Below are 21,361 nucleotides of genomic sequence, written 5' to 3'. Positions count from 1 at the left end.
GGAGAAACCGAGACCTAGACGACCCGTATGGGGCTGATTTACCAGCAAATGTTAATGTTTTTAGTTAAAAAGAAGAAATAAAGATAGGGTAGCCAGGCCGAGTCTGCAGACTCTTAGATCACATCCCTTAAATCTAATTGGTAAGGAATGAATGATGTTATTAAAGGGTTAAACTATAGCGCAGTGCAAAAAATGACCAAACGCAGTTAAATAAAATATTACATGGATTATTAAATAATTTAATCGATGAAATAATGTAGGTTTTGTATAATAATGAAATAATATAATGGGAGTAAATGCATCAGATCGCATCAATCATCATTAATCTCACGTTATCTCCGCCGCCCAAGGCTCGCCATCCAGCCACGCAGTAAAAAGGACGATTATTAAATGCTTCAGAATAACTAAATGCAAAAAAATGTCCAGTTCTGCGATTTCCAAAGTTAATAAAAAGGCAATTTCTGCGATCAGGGTCTGAAAATGTATATAAATAAACATAATTAATATATATATATATATATCCAGGAATATTTCCCCACTATCCACTCGTTATGGGGTCTTTATCACAAAAATTGCTATTTCTATATTGTACAACTAATCATTCATTAAGATGCACAGCCTCATAGGCTTGCAAGACCTCAGAGGTCTCTTCTTGAGATGTAATCTAAAATTCTCTCTTTTTTTTTTACTTTGTGGTCATTTAAAGGTATTTCATAAGGTCTTAAGGGTCTAACTGCCCCTCTGTGAGGTGGAAATAGGGGGTAATTCATGCCAATGTTCCCAACAGCCGGTCCTCAATCCTAAAACAATCCCTACAGGTGTGGGGGGGGGGGTGTAAGAAAACCAATGCTTTTCACCAACTTCAGAGCCGTCTTTATGAAACACAGAACCTGTTGGCAGATCGGCCCCCATCCGGCCCCCATCTAGTCGCACCTTAACCAGTCGTCAGTCTCGTCTTAGATTCAGGAGCCGTATGTCCATCCCATGCATGTTTAATCTCCTCACTGTATTAACCCTCTACCACTTCTGCTGGGAAGCTGTTCAACGTATCTACCGCCCTCTCAGTAAAGTAAAACTTTCTTCCACTCCACCTCAGCTTCTGACCCTCTAGTTTCTATGCTCTGTCCTCTTTTTCTAACAATACTCCCAGACCCAAAAGACCAAAACTCATCTGTGCATCCAAAAGAATAACAGCAATAGATTGTCAGCTCTTCTGAGCAGCGCCAAGTGAAAATTATCACGTGATGTTATGATCTGTTATGTCCTGTTTACCCATTGTACAGCGCGGTGGAATATGATGGCGCTATATTCAACAATAAATCACAACCCCCCCCAAAATGTGCATCCTTGTGTATGTCGCACTCCATCTATATTTATAATTTACACGACGTACATATAATGCGTTATTTGATTAATTTGTCTATTGCCATAGCGATCGTTCAGCCCCCCCCCCGTTTTCTGGCTTCAGATTTATTCATTTTGGTAAAGAAGTATCCCCCCTCCCCATTGGACGAGATGAGAGAATTTCCTGGAGTTCCTCGGTCTTAATGACTCCTTGTTAATGCCACGAGCGCCGCTGACGTCTCCTTTTGTTTTTTCCATTTGCTTTTGGAGAGATTATGCGAGTTCTCCCCGCCCCGTTCCGGTATAAATAACCCGAGCGGACGGGAGGACGATCCCAAGCATCAGTCTCTGCATCAGATCGGCGAGGGGATTGTGTGTCCGACCCGCTTAATACAGAACCGACCCGGAGCGGCATGTACTCCAACAGAACCGGCAGACCCCGGAGAGTGAAGTCCTTCGACTCCATGAACACAAGCTTCGAGGAAAACCAGATCAACAATGAGGTAGGAAACTTCCCCAAACCGTGCGAGAGATTTCTTCGTTTGTGTCTTTTTTTTAAATATTTTTATGTAAAGATTAAATAAAATTAAAAATAAACACTAAAAAATTAAAATTGGCGATGTAGTCATTAATATTAATATCTGCGCGGAAATATTATTCACGCACCTCAGCTTTAATATTATTATATATTTTATTTTTTTCAAACATTTTTTCAGTTTTATTTTTTTTATTTTTTACCAATAGTTGGTGAAAAACAAAATATTGTTTTGAAATATAGAATTTTGAATAAAAAAAAATTAAAAAATACAGAAAGAGAGAGATATTCCGCATCTGATATGAATATGAAAAGTCAGGTACATTCGGAAAAATAAACGCAGAATGCTATGCGCTCAGCAAAAAAAAAAAAATCAAAAAAAAATCTTACAAATCAGATAAACGATAAATTTGTTGAAAAGAAATACTTTAGATTTTTTTTCCAGGATTGCTGCCGATTTTTAACATTTCAGAATGAATCGGGAGTGAAACATGGTATTTTTATTTTTTTTATACAGGGGAATATATTAAGATGATTATTAGAGGGGGGGGGGATTTGTAACAAATACTTTTTTTAAATCTTCCTATGATTAAATATTAACCCTTTGCACACCTTTTTTTTTGATTGGTTAGTGACTATGGAAATAAGTATTAGAGGCTCCACGTAACAAATTCATTCCGACCGTTCCCTGCTGGGTGTCTGAAAAGATATTTTTATAAAGATTTTTTTTTTTTTTTTTAGAGGATCCTAGTTTTTTTGTACGCTGTCATTCAAAATCATCAACGCCATTGGTGTCTTCAGAGCGTATCGGCAAAGGCGACAACGTCCTTAATCTGCTCCAAAAAGGAACCGGGTGGCCAACTTTGTACAATTTAGTTGGGGAGAACCGGTAGTTTTAGGTTTTTTTGTTTTTTTTTTAAGAGTAAAAACTAATTTTTTATATATAGAATCATGGAGGAGATCATGGAAACATCTCCATAAAGAACAGCGCCACAGGAGGATTGAGAAGTGGCCGACGATATAATGTACATTAGGTTGTAATGTAAATAGGTTTTACTTTACTGGGAGGGTGGTAGATACGTGGAACAGCCTCCCGGCAGAAATTTCCAGCGAGTGGAATTTAAACATGTGTGGAAACCACTTGGGTCCTCTCATCATTTTCTGAGGTTTCTCCACAAAATTTTGATTGTATAATCATTGATTTTATGTTTTTGGGGAAACGAGAGCGATTTTCTTCCTTTTGACGTCAGTAATTGGAGATAAATAACTCCGTAATGTCATTAGTTTTGTAGCGGTGGAAATTGTTTAATTCATTTTAGCCCCTAAGATGGATGATCTGGTTTAAAACAGAACTTGAAAGCATTCGCCGTCTCCGAGTGGTCGCCGTCTACAGGGAATCTCTGTCACCCTCGAAAATGTGTTGGTTTTTTTTTTAGATTTATTGGCAGAAAGAAAAGAAAAATCTGTTGAATTAATCTCCGCGAATTTGTTGTTTTCTAGTAAAAATGTAACGATTGCCTGAATGTGGATGGTTACGATGTATCAGCGGGGTAACGAGTGCTGAGGGGTAACAGGGTCAGTCTGGCGATTTCCAGCTCAGCCGCTGAGCCGCTATTGTAAGAAAAAGTAACGACAATTTATTTTTTTTGTAGATAATAAAATCGAATTATATGAAGATTGACGACAATAAGGAAAACAATGAGAACTTGCCCGAAAGAAGTCGGTCGTCCTTTGTGTTTTCATTAAAAAATGAAGTTGGCGGACTCGTCAAAGCACTGAAACTTTTTCAGGTAAAAAAAAAAAAGATTTTATATATTTATTTATATATATATATTTTTTTTTTTATATATTTAGCTTTATATTTATTTATATATTTAGTGTTATTGTTACACTTATTTATTTATATATTTAGTTTTATTTATATATATATATATATATATATATATATATATATTATATTTATTTATTTTTTAACCAAAACACAGGAATATGGGTATGTCGTGGATTATCAGGGTCTTGCAAAAAACGCATTTATGATATTATTCTGAAATAAATGTAATCTTCTACCGTTTCGCAGGAAAAGCATGTAAAACTCATCCACATTGAGTCTCGGAAATCGAAAAGGAGGAACTCGGAGTTCGAGATCTTCGTGGACTGCGACAGCAACAGAGAACAGCTGAGCGAGATCTTCCAGTTGTTGAAACCTCACGTAAACGTGATAACGATGAACCCACCCGAGAACTTCAGCGTTGCCGAGGAGGGTAAGGGAAACAAGCGGCATTCTGTGTCTTTAACCAAGAAAATCCAGAAAAATGAAGAAAATTAATTCCACAAAACACATTTATTTATGTCGCTTATCTCTGGTCAGACATGGAGTGCGTCCCGTGGTTCCCCAAGAAGATCTCAGACCTGGACAGATGCGCCAATAGAGTTTTGATGTACGGCTCTGACCTGGACGCCGACCACCCTGTAAGTCGAGTAAAAAACGCTCACATTTGTGTCTCCGATGAAAGCCGGCGGGGGTGGAGCTTAAATAAAAACCAAAAACTTTCCCTTTTAGGGTTTCAAAGACAACGTCTATCGGAAGAGACGAAAATACTTTGCGGATATCGCTATGAACTACAGACAGTGAGTATTCCACCTACCCTACTTAAACATAGAAACAAAGTATTTGACAGCAGATCGGCCCCATCCGGCCCCCGTCTAGTCTGCCCATTTCTCCTGCTGTAAAGACTCAAACATTAATCAGTCGTTGGTCTTGTCTTAGATTCAGGAGCCGGATGTCTATCCCACGCATGTTTAATACCCTCACTGTATTACCCTCTTCTGCTGGGGGCTGTTCCACTTATCTACCACCCCAGAGAGGTTTTACGATGTCATACAAGTTGGCGGTGGGACAGGATTACGCCTCTCGTAGATTTTAAACAGTTAAATTACCAACTTTTCATAAGAAGTACATTCTTAAACCGCCACGGGCTCTACGAGCACCAACTTTCGGATCCTCGTGCTGTAGCCCCAGAGGGGGTAGTTAATGGCAGATAACCAGGCGCAAGATGATCCTCGCCATCTTTCTTTCACAGCGGTGACCCAATCCCACGCATCGAATTTACCGAAGAAGAAGTGAAGACGTGGGGCACGGTGTTTCGAGAGCTCAATAAGCTCTATCCCACCCACGCCTGCCGGGAATATCTGAAGAACCTGCCTCTGCTGTCCAAGTACTGCGGCTACCGAGAAGACAATATTCCTCAGCTGGAAGACATCTCCAAATTCCTTAAAGGTAAGAAGGACTGATACGGGGGACTCCTCGGCAAAAAGGGATTTCCGAGGACGCACACTAGGTGGCGTCTTGGAGCAGCACATTCTGGAGAGGAGCGGACATGCGACGTAGCTGTACGGCAAACACTACCTTGACCTGTAGCCCCGCAGTAATCTTCATCATCTTCACATATGGCGTCTTTCTCTTCTCCAGAACGCACTGGATTTACCATTCGTCCGGTGGCTGGATATCTGTCTCCGAGAGATTTCTTGGCAGGATTAGCATTCCGGGTTTTCCACTGCACCCAGTATATCCGACACAGCTCCGACCCGCTATATACTCCTGAACCGTAAGTGACGTTTATATCACTCGTTCTACAAATAAGGCTGTAAGCAGATCAGTAAATACATGTCCATCAGGTTCTCTCGAGGCTTCACTCCCATTTTCATTTAACTTTACCGAGAGGGTGGTAGATAATAGGCACAGCCCCCCAGCAGAAGTGGTAGAGGCTAATGCAGAGGGGGAGTTTAAACATGCGTCAACTGGAACTGATTGCAAATGTTCCTAACAAAAAATAGCTGAATGTTTCCATTGCACATAGGTCAATGATACCGAGGAATTCAGTCTGGTCAGGTTTGTGAATCCAGGCCAGAGATTAGCCGAGTATCCTTGGAAATCTGTGGCATTTTTGGGAACAGTAATGGGTTTATTCACCAAAAAATAAATTTGCTGGAGAGCTGAGATGACACATTTTAACCCCAAAACTTAAAAACGATGGAATATTAATTGACCCAGAAAAAAGGCAAAAGAATCCCAAAACCTGCTAACGCCATCTCAACGGCCAAGAAGATTCCTTCTTGGTTGCAAGAACCGTGAAATTATGTGTTTTAGATGCCCCCCAAACTCACCATTTGGAGAATACCCTTCGGCTAATGAAACAGGGGCTGGCTACTTGTAGGACGTTCTGTTGCCGTCGGTAACAGTTGGATTCTATTACAAGTTGAATCATTCTTCTTAGACGGTTTGTTTCGTTAGTGCGCTCCTTCATTTCAGGTTTATTTTCTTTATTTGTACCGTTATTAGCGTAAGATCTGTCGTAGGGAAAGCCGGACTCAGTTTCTTTCATCTGCCATTTGCAGGGACACTTGCCACGAGCTCCTGGGCCACGTACCCCTCCTAGCAGAACCCAGTTTCGCCCAGTTCTCGCAGGAAATCGGATTCGCATCTCTGGGCGCGTCTGATGAAGCCATTCAGAAACTCGCCACGGTAAGAGGGGCGTCTTCTTCTCCATCCCGACGCGTTCCGCTGTTTTATCAGGATGAGTGACAACTACCGACAGCCACAGTTTTAGCTTTTAATACAAAAATGTCAATGGACTTTATATTAAAACCCTGGGTAACGGGCTCCTCTTCTGTCTCGCAGTGTTACTTTTTCACGGTCGAGTTTGGTCTGTGCAAACAAGAAGGAAAGCTCAAGGTGTACGGCGCAGGGCTGCTGTCCTCCATAAGTGAGCTCAAGGTAAGTCTCTACTTGGCTTAAGATGGGCAGAAACATCTAGAATGTTCTTTACGGATTTCGGAATCCCACAAATTCGGGTCCTACGGAGGTTTAGACACAAAATACATTCCTTTAAGAGCCAATGAGATGGACCCCCTTGAGCGCTCTATGGTGTCCAAGCTTACTCCGTGTAAAGGGGTCCAAAGGACCCTAATTCTCTGCGCTCATTGGTGGCACCTTGCGTGGCTGGTGATGTCATCCACACCAGCAACATTAGATTGTAAGCCAGCGAGCCGAGGCCTCTTTCCCTAATGTATCGGTTCGTCTTACGGACTGTAAGAAACGCGGGAATTGGTGGAGCCGTATAAAAAAAAAAAGATAATAGGCTTTCTCTATCCAAAATAATTGATCATTTAGGAGTTAAAGCAAGATTTCCCAGAAAGCACATTCTCCGGCACTTACATTTTTGGGGATTCTGACGACGGATGACCCGTTTTGGGGTTTGTAACTGTTTTTTTTGTGTGTGATGTTTTTTTTCTCTTTTTTTTATAGCATTCATTGTCCGGTCAGGCCAAAATAAAGCCTTTCGATCCCACCGTGACCTGCAGCCAGGAATGCATCATCACCACCTTCCAAGAAGTCTACTTTGTCTCGGAAAGTTTCGAGGAGGCTAAAGAGAAGATGAGGTAACGGCGGGTCCTTCATCATTCCGTAAACACAACATAGTAGCGAATGTTTCCTTTAAGAGGGCTCATCATTCCCCCTAAAATCTATTAAAGCTTTCATAATTTGTAAAAACTATCATTCTTTGGAAGTTTGGGTGAATCTCCCCGAATGGTGTAGTTCTCTCTGGTGTAGTTGACGCGTGGCACAGCCTTCGGTTATCGCTTTTGTCTCTTTCCTTCGACAGGGAATTTGCAAAAACCATCAAACGTCCCTTTGGACTGAAGTATAACCCGTATGCGCAAAGCGTGCAGATCCTCAAAGACACCAGGAGCATCACGGCCGTCGTGGACGAGCTACGGCACGAGCTGGACATCGTCAGCGACGCCCTGAGTAAAATGAGCAGGCAGCTCGGGGTTTAAGACTCGGATCAGCCTGCCGGAAGAGGGGGTCGAAGGCTACCAGCTTGACAATTGAAAGCATCTTAGTTTTACCCTGTGAACTGGAACAACGTTCTCGAGGGTCCCGTGTCGGTGCAGATGCAGTAACTTTAGCATTGAGCCTGTTCTAAAATCCAACACCTCCATTTTAAATGCCCCCCCTCCCCCTTCATGTGGTCCTTTGCTGCTAATACCCCCCACCAGAAAGCTTTCTCCTGCATGCCGGTTAAGGCACTGATCTTTAAAAGCTCTTGCCCCCCCCAGCTAGTTCATGGCTACAGTAGCGGGGCTGTTCCTTCCATGAGGCAGGAGGGGCGTCTGCCCCAGGTACCGCGAGGTGAGGGGCGTGCTTGAGCCTTCTGGGGCAATGCCCCAAGCACCCCTTCCGATGAGGCATCAGCGTATGGCAATCATGTGATGAACGGGGGCACTTTGTTTAACCCCCTCCCTGCCAGATTATTTTGCAATGTAACCTCATTCCTGCACTCAGGCTTTGTCTGTGCGCTGATTCCCTCCCCCCCACCAGGGATCCCAGAGACTTGCGAGGCTTCTTTACACAGAGACGGACGGCTAATAAGATCCACAGTAATATAATAAGGGGATTAACGGTCATCCCAGCCACGTGCACCTTGTGCCACCGCCTGCTGCAAACCGACAGAAATACTTCAGATAATTCCCCAAATTCCAGTATCACTAAACTAAATATGTATATATTTGCCTACTTCTATACAAGACTAGGTGGTGATTATATATATATATATATATATATATATACCGTATTTGCTCGATTATAAGACGAGGTTTTTTTCAGAGCAAATGCTCTGAAAAATACCCCTCGTCTTCTAATCGGGGTCGTCTTCTAATCAGACCTCAAATAGAGTCTGATTAGGAGACTAAGATCCAGATCCCCCGCACCGCTGCAGGGGACCTGGATCCTCCTGTCTCACCCCCCCCCCCCATCATACACACACTTACCAGAGTGGCATATAGGGGTATAAGGCATTTCTGGAGGCAGAGTGCTCTATACAATGCCTTTTAACTCCCTTAATGCCACTCTGCCTCCTGAAATGCCTTATACCTCCCTATATGCCACTCTGCCCCATAATATGCATTTTAACCCCCTAAATGCCAGAATGGGATATAGGGGTATAAGGCATTTCTGGAGGCAGAGTGGCACATAGGGGGTCAAAAGGCATACCATGGGGCACAGTGGCATATAGAGGGTTAAAAGGCATATCATGGGCCACAGTGCCATATTGGAGTGGCAAGCCTGGGGGCAGATGTGCGTAACTGGGGGACAGGTTGGAAAATACAAGAAATAAAAACAAAAAAAATATTTTTCTCAATCATAGCTTTTATTAAAAAAAATAGTTTACATGAATTAACATTTACTGGTAAAACTTTTTTCCTTTAGGGTCGTCTTATATTCAGGCTTTTTCTTTTTTTCCTAAGTTAATATTCAGATTTTGGGGGGTCGTCTTATAATCAGGGTCGTCTTATAATCGAGCAAATACGGTATATATATATATATATATATTTTTATATATATATTTATATAGGGGGCTAGATCTCCCGGGTATTGGGCCAGCTGCATAGAATAAATACCTAGGGGCCCCCGGAATGGAAATCGGGCCCTGGATAGAATTGTTGTGAAATACATTGATAAAAAGGTAAAAGGTGACCAAATCATTCAAATTCATCTCTGATGTTTTAAGCCGCTGCTGTTAATTTAGCCATTTTGTTTAAAATTTTAGATAAAAACAGAGCATGGGAGGAAATTTCATTTTTCCTTAATTGTTTTCCCATTTTACAGTCACTAAAATAATATAATAATATATTATATATAACATATAATATATAATGTGTTATTCATGAGGACTAAACAATAATAATAATATAAATGATTGAAATCCCAGCTCTTTGTATGTTGATTAACTCTTTCTGTCTCTGTATTCTGGGTATTTAACCCTGTAAAAAAAAGTTAAACTAACTGCATTTTCACACCGTGCCTGCATTTTGTATTTGTTTTTGGTGTCTGATGTTATAACCAGTTGTAACTTTTTGCAAAGCTGCGCAAATGTAGATCTATTTATAAAAATTTACATTTATAAATTTGCTCTGTTTGCTCTTTTTTCCCCCCCAACACATGAAACTAAAATATGTGGAATAATAGCGGTTTTGGAAATATTGGCAATAGAACCTGTGCCTGTGCGTTGGGCATTTTGGGAACTCGCATAAACCCTCTTCAATCTCCTCTACCAATTAAAAGGGTTAAAAAGGCTGTTCAGGAAACAGCCAATCAGGAGTTTGGAGACACACTGGAATATACCATCTCCACAGCAAATGAGACTTGGAATGTATCGAATACATTTAAAACGGCTGTATTGGGTGAAAAACATTTTATATAACAAATTCAATAAATTAATGTCTACCTTTAATAGCCATTTTTCCATATTCTGGATCTTTTCCTGAATTCTCAACATCAAAATGTGTCCCTGGAAAAAAAATCCATATTAAGCATTAATTCAGAATAAAGCCTCTCATTTAATTTAATATAGGGTTACCATCATTACCAAAATATTTATTTAGAGATGCAAACTATACAGTAAACAAATGTATACTTTACGGTTACACCAAAAACATGGCCGTCCCCCCACAATGATTTTAGCTCCATGCACTTGCCTTGAGTGGACTTGATTTCAAGTTATCTTTTCAATAGGAGATTTTACAAAGACTCTAAGTAAGTCTAGGTTTATTAGCTCATAAAAATTGGATCGGAAGTTGATACATTGTATTGCGACAACACTGAAAAACATATAATGTTCCATAAAGAGAAATCAGAGATTCCATCTGAAGGAGAGACCTCTGAGGCCCAGAAAAGCTTATGCCACTTTTTGTATGGCTTTCACCATACACACAATGCCATCTAGTGGACAAATACCAGTACTCCATGCCCTACATGAATTCATTTAAATAAAATAAAAAAAATAAAATAAAAGATTATTTTCACCAGATTTACCGATTATATAGATTGATGATCTGGAGCGGATTATCGATAATTATAGCAGAGAGATAACTGGATAGAACCGTGGAATATTATTAGGAAATACATTCATCATTTAAATCTCCAAGAGATCTTTATCAAAATAATCCATAGATGGTACCTGATCCCAAGGACATTAAAGGTAATTAACCCCCAGAAATCAAGTATGTGTTGGAGATGCGCGAAGGAGCAGGGTCCGAGGCGTTATATATTGCGGTCACGTAATAAGAGTAAACAACGGATAGACCCCAACTATTGAGAAAAACTCTCCATATCCTACTAGCCACAGAGCTGGTAACAGCTAGGAAGCAGGGGGTGCGAGATTCAATCACCTGGTCCCAAGTTAGGAACCAAGTAAACTCACAAAAAATAAGAGGGCGAGAAAGTTTTATTATTTCATAAGTTATATAACCGCCACGTTGTTAATTTGCTTTGATGCCCGTCTATTGTCTTGTTTTGTATTCCAAAAATAAAAATAAAATGAATAATAATTTTAGCGATCCTACTTATAATGAGGGACTTGTTGTTGGGAGTGCGGCCCTCTGTACCTAATGTATCGGGGCGTTTCAGTTTAGGACTGTCAGGCCCTTTGAATGTAGGGACTGTAAGAAGTGCTGCGGAAATTGTTGGCGCCATATAGTACATAGTATATATATATATATATATATATAAATAAAACAAAAGTTATTATTCATAATAATAACATCATCCCAAAAGAGACATTGAAACAACGTCTCTGAAATAAGTGATTTCCCTGCTTTAGCACAGGTGCCTGTGGGGCTGGCACACACCTGCTAGTTATATGAGTGATGGCGGCCGCCGGGTAATAATACCCGCGGTACATGAGGCTGTGACACGGGAATGTCAGGAAGCTCTGAAGCCCCCGCACGATCTCCATGTCCCCCGTGTTTGCGGGTAAATGTCACGGCTCGGCTCCCCACACACTCCCAGTCACAGGAGAAAGCGCTCTGCCGGTGGTAAGGGAGATGACGTCATACCCGGAAGCGGAAGAGCGGAGCGTGGAACGCACGTTCGTCTCAGCAGCTGCTTTTCTCAATGAGCTGCGGGGCTGAGCCGGGGCAGAGGCTGCTGCTGTGCGCCTGGGTATGTGTTTCATTCAGTATTTACCCCCCTGTCGGCTTCCATGGCAACTGCAGCCCCTGCATACAGACCCGGGGACCCCTCCATGCTGCAGATTGTAATGGGGTTCTGTCATACTGGAGATAGGTGTGTGCCGGTGGAACCACTGGTTAGCTGGAACCACATACCAAGGCTGGGGCCACAGCTGTGCTTCTCTATATAAAGGGCGGCGCGTCCCTGGGTAGAGGCAGGGGCCAAAGCGGCGCGTCCCTGGGTAGTGGCAGGGGCCCCAGCGGCGCGTCCCTGGGTAGTGGCAGGGGCCCCAGCGACACGTCCCTGGGTAGAGGCAGGGGCCCCAGCGGCGCGTCCCTGGGTAGTGGCAGGGGCCCCAGCGACACGTCCCTGGGTAGTGGCAGGGGCCCCAGCGGCGCGTCCCTGGGTAATGGCAGGGGCCCCAGCGGCGTTTCCCTGGGTAGTGGCAGGGGCCCCAGCGGCGCGTCCCTGGGTAGTGGCAGGGGCCCCAGTGGCGCGTCCCTGGGTAATGGCAGGGGCCCCAGCGGCGTTTCCCTGGGTAGTGGCAGGGGCCCCAGCAGCGCTCCCCTGCGGGGGGGCCACAGCTTTTGCTTCCCTAGATCCTAATATGCAACCACTGGAGGTCACGTGTGATTTACATGTCTGTAAAAGCGCAGAGGCGCTCCTGGACTGCCGGTTAACGGAGCTGATATGTTTGTTTTGTTGGGGTTCCTCCTTGTTTTGGGACGTTTATAAAAATTAACAAAATGTACAATTTTTGTTAAAATGTGTACGAATCCGAATGCACAAATCTAACGCATTACAAGAGCAGACATTCTCCTTTAAGCCTGAATACACATATTCTATAGAATTCTAACATAAAGCGCCAATATTCTAAACATGCATTATAGATAAAGTAATAAGTCACACGTTCTGCTGAGATACATCATCTTTACTTATTTCCAAATAAATGTAACCCTTTTGGGTCAGGCTGCAGAATAATCCGTCTTTGGCTCGGTAAATGAAATGCTTTAACCCCTTAATGCCATTACCCTATTGATGCAGAGGAAAGTGCTGTTAGCAGAGCAGGGTTTGGCTAAGCCGGGGTCCGGCGCAGGGACTGTAGACCCCCGCGTGTGGTTTTTTTTTTTTTTATGCATAGCGCTTTTGCTGCAGTATCCTGAGCTTGGATCCGGTCCCAGTGATGTAAGCGCAGACACTCTTGCAGTGATCGTGTTCTCTCGTTCCTGCAAGCAGAGGATTTCTCTGCGGTTCCAGACATAGCAATTCCAGCTTTTACACTTAAAAATGAATATATATATAATACCCACCAGGTAGGTCTTTACAATGTCTGTTTTCCCGTCCATACTCATTGCTTTTGCTGTCCTTATTTAATCATCTTTAAATATCATTTTATTAATTTTTTTTTGCTCACTCAATTTTCTATCATTCACCTTTTTCCCCCCTGCATAACTCACTATTATAGTATTAAATTAACCTCATCACTGCTGGAGGGGGAGGCTTTGTGCACTTGGCATTAATTTGTGCAAATCAGCACGGTTATCATTTTATTTTCATCTGAAAATGGCTTATAAAAATGAACGAAAAATAATTATTTTAAGAACAATAAAAGAAATAACCGGATGTTGGATAATACTTTTTACTTATGAGAAGTATGGGATTGATACGTAGAGTTTTGGGGGGGTCGTCGTGGTGGGCGATCAGGAGATGTAGGTGATCAGTTTAGCGGGTACGTTTGAGATGATCATCTCTAGTTGCTCTGTTCCAGGGAGCTAACAGTTACGGACAGCTCGGACTTGGAAGCAGAGATGATGAACTGTCACCCAAGCCGCTTAAAGATTTTCCAGACCGGGAACAAGACATAAGTCACATCACTGGAGGGGGAGGACATTCTGCCGCTATCACCGGTACGACCACTCGTCCTAATTCATCAGCAGCGGTTACTTTTCATTCATGAGCAGACGCTGGGTGCTTCCAGCGCTCTGCTGCGGGTTTTGGATGCTAGTGGATTATAAGGCAATCACTGCAAGCTGTGCCTTCCTCAGGGGTCACATCATTAATAACCGAAGAGAACATGTATCAGTTACTTGTGTTCCAAACCATCGTAGTAACAAGGGGCAGGAGGATTTCATCTGCCCTAAAAAGACTCGCTATTTGTCTAAAGGTCCTTCCTGATGTCGGCCACCTCGCTGGCACTTACAGTGTTAAATTTAAATCCGATTGTGGTCCTTCTGTAATCAGTTTGGGAAAAATATGGAAAAGTGTGTTTTTTGTAACTTTTTTTTTTAACGCCGTAGGTGCTGGGGAATTGTATGTTTGTGGTCAAAATAAGGATGGACAGCTGGGATTAAATCATACCGACGATGTGTCTTGTTTCACCCCGTGCTCCGCGATCAGAAGCTTGCGTGTGGCCAAGGTGGCTTGCGGATGGGACTTCACGATCATCTTAACTGGTAAACCGTGTGGATAGCGTGTTCCCGAGTACACGTATCTCATGATAAAGCTCTGTTATTTTGGCCACGTCATTCCGTCAGTTCTTCATTCTGCGGGTCATAACGTTGCCCATTTCACCCTCTCCCCAATGCTTTCCATGCTTACCATCCCCTACCCACTCTTTGTATTATCCCACCCGTCCATGAGAAGACATACACATATGTGAATGTATGGCATGAATGCAGACATGTAATATTTATTTGAGAATGTATTAATTTAATGGCAAGACTCACATTCTGCTTGTATAAGGATTAGATAAAGCTGAGTGAGGTTGGCCAGACATGCGCTACGATTCAGAAGTTTGGGGTCATTGAGCTGTTTTCATGGAAAACAAGGAAATTTCTGGCTGTAACATAATTACAAAAAGGTTTTCTAACCATCAATTAGCCTTTTAAACTTAAACTTGGATCAGCGAATGCAGCGTGCCATTGGAACACAGGAGTGATGGGAGTGATAAAGGGCCATTGGAACACAGGAGTGATGGGAGTGATAAAGGGCCATTGGAACACAGGAGTGAAGGGAGTGATAAAGGGCCATTGGAACACAGGAGTGATGGGAGTGATAAAGGGCCATTGGAACACAGGAGTGATGGGAGTGATAAAGGGCCATTGGAACACAGGAGTGATGGGAGTGATAAAGGGCCTCTGTACACCTATAAAGAGATTCCATTCAAAATCAGCCGTTTCCAGCTACAATTGCCGTTTACAACATCAACCCCCTCTGCGCTGGATTTCTGATCCATTTCATGTTATTTTAATGGACAAAATTAGTTTTTCTTTCAAAAACAAGCACATTTCTAAATGACCCCAAACATTTGAACAGCAGTGTACGTCCCGGGCTGGTAGTTAGATCACCTGCAGGATCTCCTGAGCTTCGGACCGTAGACGGACTCATTGGGTGCTCTGTAGGATTTCTTTCTTCCCATTGGCTGCTTAGGGCTTTGTTTTAGAACTTGAGAACGCAGATACATCCGGTCCCGTCTATTATATGTGGGTCAATTTTCTCACAAGGCACTGATTTTGTTTCTAGAAAGCGGTCAAGTCCTGTCGTGTGGATCCAATGCTTTTGGGCAGTTGGGGATACCAGAGGCGGCGATGTGTTCAGTTCCTACTCCGGTCCAGGTAGGTACTTGATGGCTAAATGATATCGTTCCAGATGATTAGCTTTCCGATCCTGTAAAGGCACGACCGCTTGTGCATCGTTGCTTGAGCTCTCTCAGCAGAAGCCTTTTTATGCTATTTATGTGTTTTAAAAAATGTCTATTGTTTTTAGGGTCTTCAGGAAAAGGGAGCAGATATTGCCGCTGGCCTCCGACACAGCCTCGCGCTTACAGGTCAGCGAACATCTCAGTTGCCCTCGAGCGGAGGTTTTCATTGAGAAAAGAATGCCAAAAAATGTAACTGTTTACTTAAAGTGAATCGTGTACGTTTCTTCTCGTTCCTTTGGCCACAGATATTCACTCTCCCTCTTACTCTCTCTGCAATAAAAAATTCTGTACATTTTACCTAAACATAAACTGATGTTCAGCTGTCCCGCAGAGGAAGTAGGGAAAATACCTTTTTAAAGCAAATATTTTATATTTATAAATGCCAATAATTATACGTGGCGCATAATAAAGTCAAGTAGTTAAACCTGGATCATTAATACATATTATTATTATTATTATTTTATATTATTTATTCTTTTATTTAATTGCAAATATTGTCCAACATACGCAGTTTTGTGTTTCCTATGCAGAGAACGGACAGACCTTGCAGTGGGGTCAAGGGCTGGCTTCTCACGCACAGAGATTCGCGCGCGGTAAACCCGTCTCCTCTTTCCTCACCGCCAAGGAGCCTTGCCGCCTCCCAGGTAGATTATAGAGGAAGCGCGGGATTCCTATATTCTTTTTTTTCTGTTACTTTGTATCAATAAAATCTGTTATTTGGAAACAAACTTAGAAGCTCAAGAGAGACAAGAAATTATTTAGCAAAGATCAAAAAGCGCGTCGGATGTTGATTGTGACGTAACGTCGGCCAGCGGATTCAGACGTGACAACTTCGGATGAATCAGATGTTTTTAGGGAGGAGAAATTATCCGTACATTTAGTTCCTTTTTTGTTTTTACAACTTTACAGTTTGTTAATTTATTTCGATTTATTGGATTTTATTTAAGTGGTTTAAGTGTTTTTTGAGATATCCTAAAATTGTGAAAACGAGTTTCCATATTCTATTTGGAGTAAAGCCTCGTTCAGTTTAATTCTGTATGAAATGCAACAATGATGTTAAGTGTGAGTAGTTGATTAGTTGAATTCTGTCTTGCATATATTGGTGATTTAAAGGGAAATTTAATTCATACGTAATATATAAATATATTTATTTTTAGGGTTGGAAGGTGTCAGAGGCAAGAGAGTTATTGCTGGGTCATACCACTCTGTGCTGCTAACAGGTGAGTTGCAGTATGTATTTAGGTAAACAAGAGTGGACATTATATATATTTTTTAAATCCACCTTTGATGTATTTTTATTGTAGGAGAAATCTGGCATGTTCAAGTTATCAGATGATTCTGTGTCAAAAACTAGCTTTGACACACTCAAAAAGAAATATTTCAACCCATAGATGAGATGGCTCTGTACATTTAAGAAGATTTTAGTATTTTTTCTGTACAGTGAAACATGTATTAATATATGGATTCCATATATTGTTATTGTCATTATTATTATTATTCTTTTCCCAATTTTCATATAACCAATGTTATAAAATTAGTGTAAACCTCCAAGAACTCCTAGAATTAAAAATTTAACAATTAAGAGGAACAATAGTAGTAGCGCAGTATAGTATTTAAGCTTTTAACAACCTTATTGCACATTCTTTTTTATTATATTTTTTTTATAGGTTTTACTTTTTGTGTAAAATTATGCATAGCAACCCAAAAAAATATGCAGATTTTCTTTAAACTATTGAAACAGTAAATGGCATTATGATAATATAACAACCTCCAAATATTATTTTTATATATACGTTTAGGTGCTAAAATATTATTTTCTACCAAAGTCCTTAAAATTCTGCTTTTACAAAATAATAATATATTTTATGATTCTCTTTCTTTTTAGAATCTGGAGAATTGTACGTTTGGGGCAGCAACAAGCATGGGCAGCTATTACAAAAAGAAACCTTCGTTCTTCAGCCTCAGAGGGTAGAATCCCACCGTTTCTCGAGGGAAAAGATCCATTCTGCATGGAGCGGCTGGACTCACATGGTCGTGCAGACAGGTAGTTTATAGATTGCGAGCTCTTAAACACAGAAGGAATTATTCCCTTAGGAAGCTATAAATTCACACTGAAGATCTTAAAATATTAATTATCACACATTTTAATTTTAACGTGTAAAAAGCCTAATGATTCCATAGGAATTAGCATATTAGACATAAACAAAAAAATGTCAGCAAATCTGGCATTATTTTAATTTTTCAAAGACGAACCAGAAATATTATGCATTTTTTGATGGCTATCCAAGCCCTTCAACCAATCCATGCTCTCTTCTAGTGTCACATGATTCCTGAGTAAAATTAATGCATTTTGATGAATTTTCACTTGCTAAGGACTACTCCTGGACAGGGTTTGGACATCAAAATGTAACCTATTTCTAAAGTTCTAAAACAGGTTTTTTTCCAGCAAAAAGGTGTATTTTATATAAGTAGTTTTGTAAAGTGCATTATATAAAACTTTTATGTAGCTAATATTATATAGGATTGCTTCATGCTTACCCATTTGAGTGCAAAGAGCAGAGCAAGGCATTGTACCCTATTGCCATGGCTCTCAAAGGGTTAAATCCTTATTTTTGGTTCCTGTCACGCACTTCCTTTTTTCCCGATCTCGAAAACCCCCGGACTTTGAAATTATTCAATCCAATGGTGGATTAATTTATCAGAAGAGTTTTAATAATTAATCCGCTTCTATAAATGTTTTGCTGCAGTATTTAGAAACCCATTTCGCTTAATACTTTTGCGATTTGAATAATTTATTTTTTGAGTAATGATTCACGTTTAGGGCCCAACATAGTTCTTTTCAAGTGAATTAATCCCGTCTGGTTCCCGCGTGCCGTCGTCTCTCAAGCTGTCCCTTTGGTCTTCATAACGTGAAATATATATACACGTTTCTTTGGTCATGTGTAGGAGGAAGGCAGTAATTTAATAATTTAAATATTATTATTATTATTACCATAATTTTTTTAATATTGACAATTGTAAAACCTAAAAATAACTGCTTCCTTTAGATAAATTTCTTATTTTTTTTAAATGTAAACCCCTTTCACTCTGCCAAGAAAAACTGTTCTTATCTGCCATTCCTGCAACTAGAAAACAGACGAATCAACAAAATCTTAACAAACATATACAGTCCCATCTGCGTCACTATTTATTCGTTAATATTTGTGTCTAATTTAAACTAGCAACAATTTGGAGTCAATTAGAAACTTGTTTTTGAAAGAAAAGGAAATTTTGTCCATTAAAATAACATGAAATGGATCAGAAATCCAGCGCAGACGGGGTTAATGCTGTAAATGACTATTGTAGCTAGAAACGGCTGATTTTTAATGAAATCTCTGCATAGGTGTACAGAGGCCCTTTATCACTCCCATCACTCCTGTGTTCCAATGGCCCTTTATCACTCTCATCACTCCTGTGCTCCAATGGCCCTTTATCACTCTCATCACTCCTGTGTTCCAATGGCCCTTTATCACTCCCATCACTCCTGTGTTCCAATGGCCCTTTATCACTCTCATCACTCCTGTGTTCCAATGGCCCTTTATCACTCCCATCACTCCTGTGCTCCAATGGCCCTTTATCACTCCCATCACTCCCATCACTCCTGTGTTCCAATGGCCCTTTATCACTCCCATCACTCCTGTGTTCCAATGGCCCTTTATCACTCCCATCACTCCCATCACTCCTGTGTCCCAATGGCCCTTTATCACTCCCATCACTCCTGTGCTCCAATGGCCCTTTATCACTCTCATCACTCCTGTGTTCCAATGGCCCTTTATCACTCCCATCACTCCTGTGTTCCAATGGCCCTTTATCACTCTCATCACTCCTGTGTTCCAATGGCCCTTTATCACTCCCATCACTCCTGTGCTCCAATGGCCCTTTATCACTCCCATCACTCCTGTGTTCCAATGGCCCTTTATCACTCCCATCACTCCTGTGTTCCAATGGCCCTTTATCACTCCCATCACTCCTGTGTTCCAATGGCCCTTTATCACTCCCATCACTCCTGTGTTCCAATGGCACGTTGTGTTCGCTGATCCAAGTTTAAGTTTAAAAGGCTGGTTAGAAAACCCTTTTGTAATTATGTTACAAACAGAAATGTCCTTGTTCCCCATGAAAACAGCTGACCCCAAACTTTTGGTATTGCGTGTCGATGTAATATTTGATCACCAGAGGGAGCTGGTTTTATTTCTCCAGCTAGCACATTGTTATCAGTATTTCATGGTGAAGGAGCAGGCTGTACGGACCAAAAGCCATTGTGCTGCAGTTTTATGAACCTAAATAATAATAAAAAAAATAAAATTACACTTTAATTCGAATCCACCGCATACTTATTGCCTACTTGTTTTATGTGGCAAAGTGAAGGTTACATATCATTCCTTTAATTGTCTTTGGATTTTTGTTTTGGACCCAAGTGATAGCGGACTTTTGGTTTGGGGCAATAGTTACAAATTCTGCTAATTTGTAACTTGTAGGGTTGAAGAACAGCCAGAGTATCTGGTCTGCTCGTTACTTTGTATCCTGATTAGTACTTACTTTAATTCATGTGACGGGGATGACATCATATTAACCGTCGCTGTGACGTGACGCTGTAGTTTAAGGATTAAATCCCACCGGTTTGCAAATCTTATGTAAACTGTCTGATTGTAACATTACAAATAATGATATGAAAGGGTTTATAAAATATACCGTAAATCTCTTTGATTTGTAGAGACTGGAAATGTTTATTCCTGGGGGAGATCCAGCTACGGTCAGCTTGGCAGGAAGATCAGCGTGAAAGACGAGGATGATCAGACTCAGGAGGACTACATGGAGCCGGTCGCCTCTATACCATGCCTGGCGGGAGCATCCCAGGTGAGGAGCAATCTCATGGCTAAATATATACGGCTCCTGAATCTAAGACGAGACCAACGACTGATTGAGGTTTGAGTCTTTACAGCAGGAGAAATGGGAGACTAGACAGGGGCCGAATGGGGGCCGATCTGCCGGCGGGGTTCTATATTTGTTACGTAACTTTTGGTTTTTATCGGTATTCTTCTTCCAACTTTGTTACATTATCCACCGCATATTATTATTTGTTTTGTAAACGATAATAGTTATTTTTCTTTACCGTGTTATTGATTGGAAAAGTCTAAGCGTCTTCCTCGGTTAGACAGCGCGTCTCCTGTGACCTGACTTTGTGAACTGCTTTCTAGCAGCCTCTGTATCTGAAGAGGAAACACTTTTAAAAGCACGCGATGAATTAAAAAGACGCGCGGGGTATGAGGCAGACGGTATCGTGTACCATAGCCGCCGACCGAACAACCTCCTAAAAAATAAAGTCATGGTTTAGTAAAAGGGAGAGAAACGGCTGCAAAAGAAATAGAGAGTTACGAAACGAGGAAAACATTTTATCTCCCAATATAATGCCGACGGGTGCAGTTACAAAGTTCCACCAGGAGGTGGCAGCGCCGCTTGAGACGTTACTTGCAATTGACGCATGGCGGCGCGGTGGATTTGGAAAGGGGGACTGTTACAGGGTCACCGTACCCAAGGCTGGGTACCCCTGTTTGAGGGCTGAGGAATCACCAGTCAGTCCCTCATACGGATCGCACTCAGCTATCCACGGATCATCCAGACCACCATTCGTAGTAAACCAAGAAGAACTCTCTTTATTACAAACACACAGAACTTATATACAATCTTAATGCAATGTGTACCGAACCCAACCCCCAATCCCATCACTCACATC

The 21,361-nt window shown here is 41.4% G+C and overlaps 2 protein-coding genes across 3 annotated transcripts in view; both read left to right on the top strand.

Moving 5' to 3' along the window:
* Positions 1–1,757: 1,757 nt before the first annotated feature.
* LOC149275708 (tryptophan 5-hydroxylase 1-like) lies at positions 1,758–7,717 on the top strand. 2 transcript variants are annotated; one of them, XM_089504391.1, is made up of 11 exons: positions 1,758–1,847; positions 3,532–3,669; positions 3,957–4,140; positions 4,248–4,348; positions 4,440–4,507; positions 4,960–5,156; positions 5,349–5,484; positions 6,275–6,401; positions 6,558–6,653; positions 7,185–7,318; positions 7,543–7,717. In XM_089504391.1, exons 1-11 carry the CDS (start codon positions 1,758–1,760, stop codon positions 7,715–7,717), a joined length of 1,446 nt encoding a protein of 481 aa, XP_089360517.1. The 2 variants fall into 2 exon arrangements, with proteins under 2 accessions (XP_089360517.1, XP_089360516.1); XM_089504390.1 differs by having other exon boundaries at positions 1,758–1,867; positions 3,501–3,669.
* Positions 7,718–11,674: 3,957 nt separating this feature from the next.
* LOC149275707 (secretion-regulating guanine nucleotide exchange factor-like) overlaps positions 11,675–21,361 on the top strand; it is a 31,316-nt gene continuing 21,629 nt past the window's right edge. Inside the window, exons 1-9 of the mRNA XM_089504408.1 lie at positions 11,675–11,755; positions 13,660–13,798; positions 14,189–14,344; positions 15,414–15,505; positions 15,657–15,717; positions 16,122–16,235; positions 16,749–16,811; positions 17,477–17,635; positions 20,342–20,484. Of these exons, the coding sequence (XP_089360534.1) occupies positions 11,675–11,755; positions 13,660–13,798; positions 14,189–14,344; positions 15,414–15,505; positions 15,657–15,717; positions 16,122–16,235; positions 16,749–16,811; positions 17,477–17,635; positions 20,342–20,484 (1,008 nt within the window). The remainder of the gene's footprint in view (positions 11,756–13,659; positions 13,799–14,188; positions 14,345–15,413; positions 15,506–15,656; positions 15,718–16,121; positions 16,236–16,748; positions 16,812–17,476; positions 17,636–20,341; positions 20,485–21,361) is intronic.

This window comes from Sceloporus occidentalis, unplaced genomic scaffold (genome assembly GCF_023333645.1).
Source record: "Sceloporus occidentalis isolate IW3139 unplaced genomic scaffold, rSceOcc1.0.p SCAF_270, whole genome shotgun sequence".
Lineage (NCBI taxonomy): Eukaryota > Metazoa > Chordata > Lepidosauria > Squamata > Phrynosomatidae > Sceloporus > Sceloporus occidentalis.
This window is presented reverse-complemented; position numbering and strand designations above follow the sequence as displayed.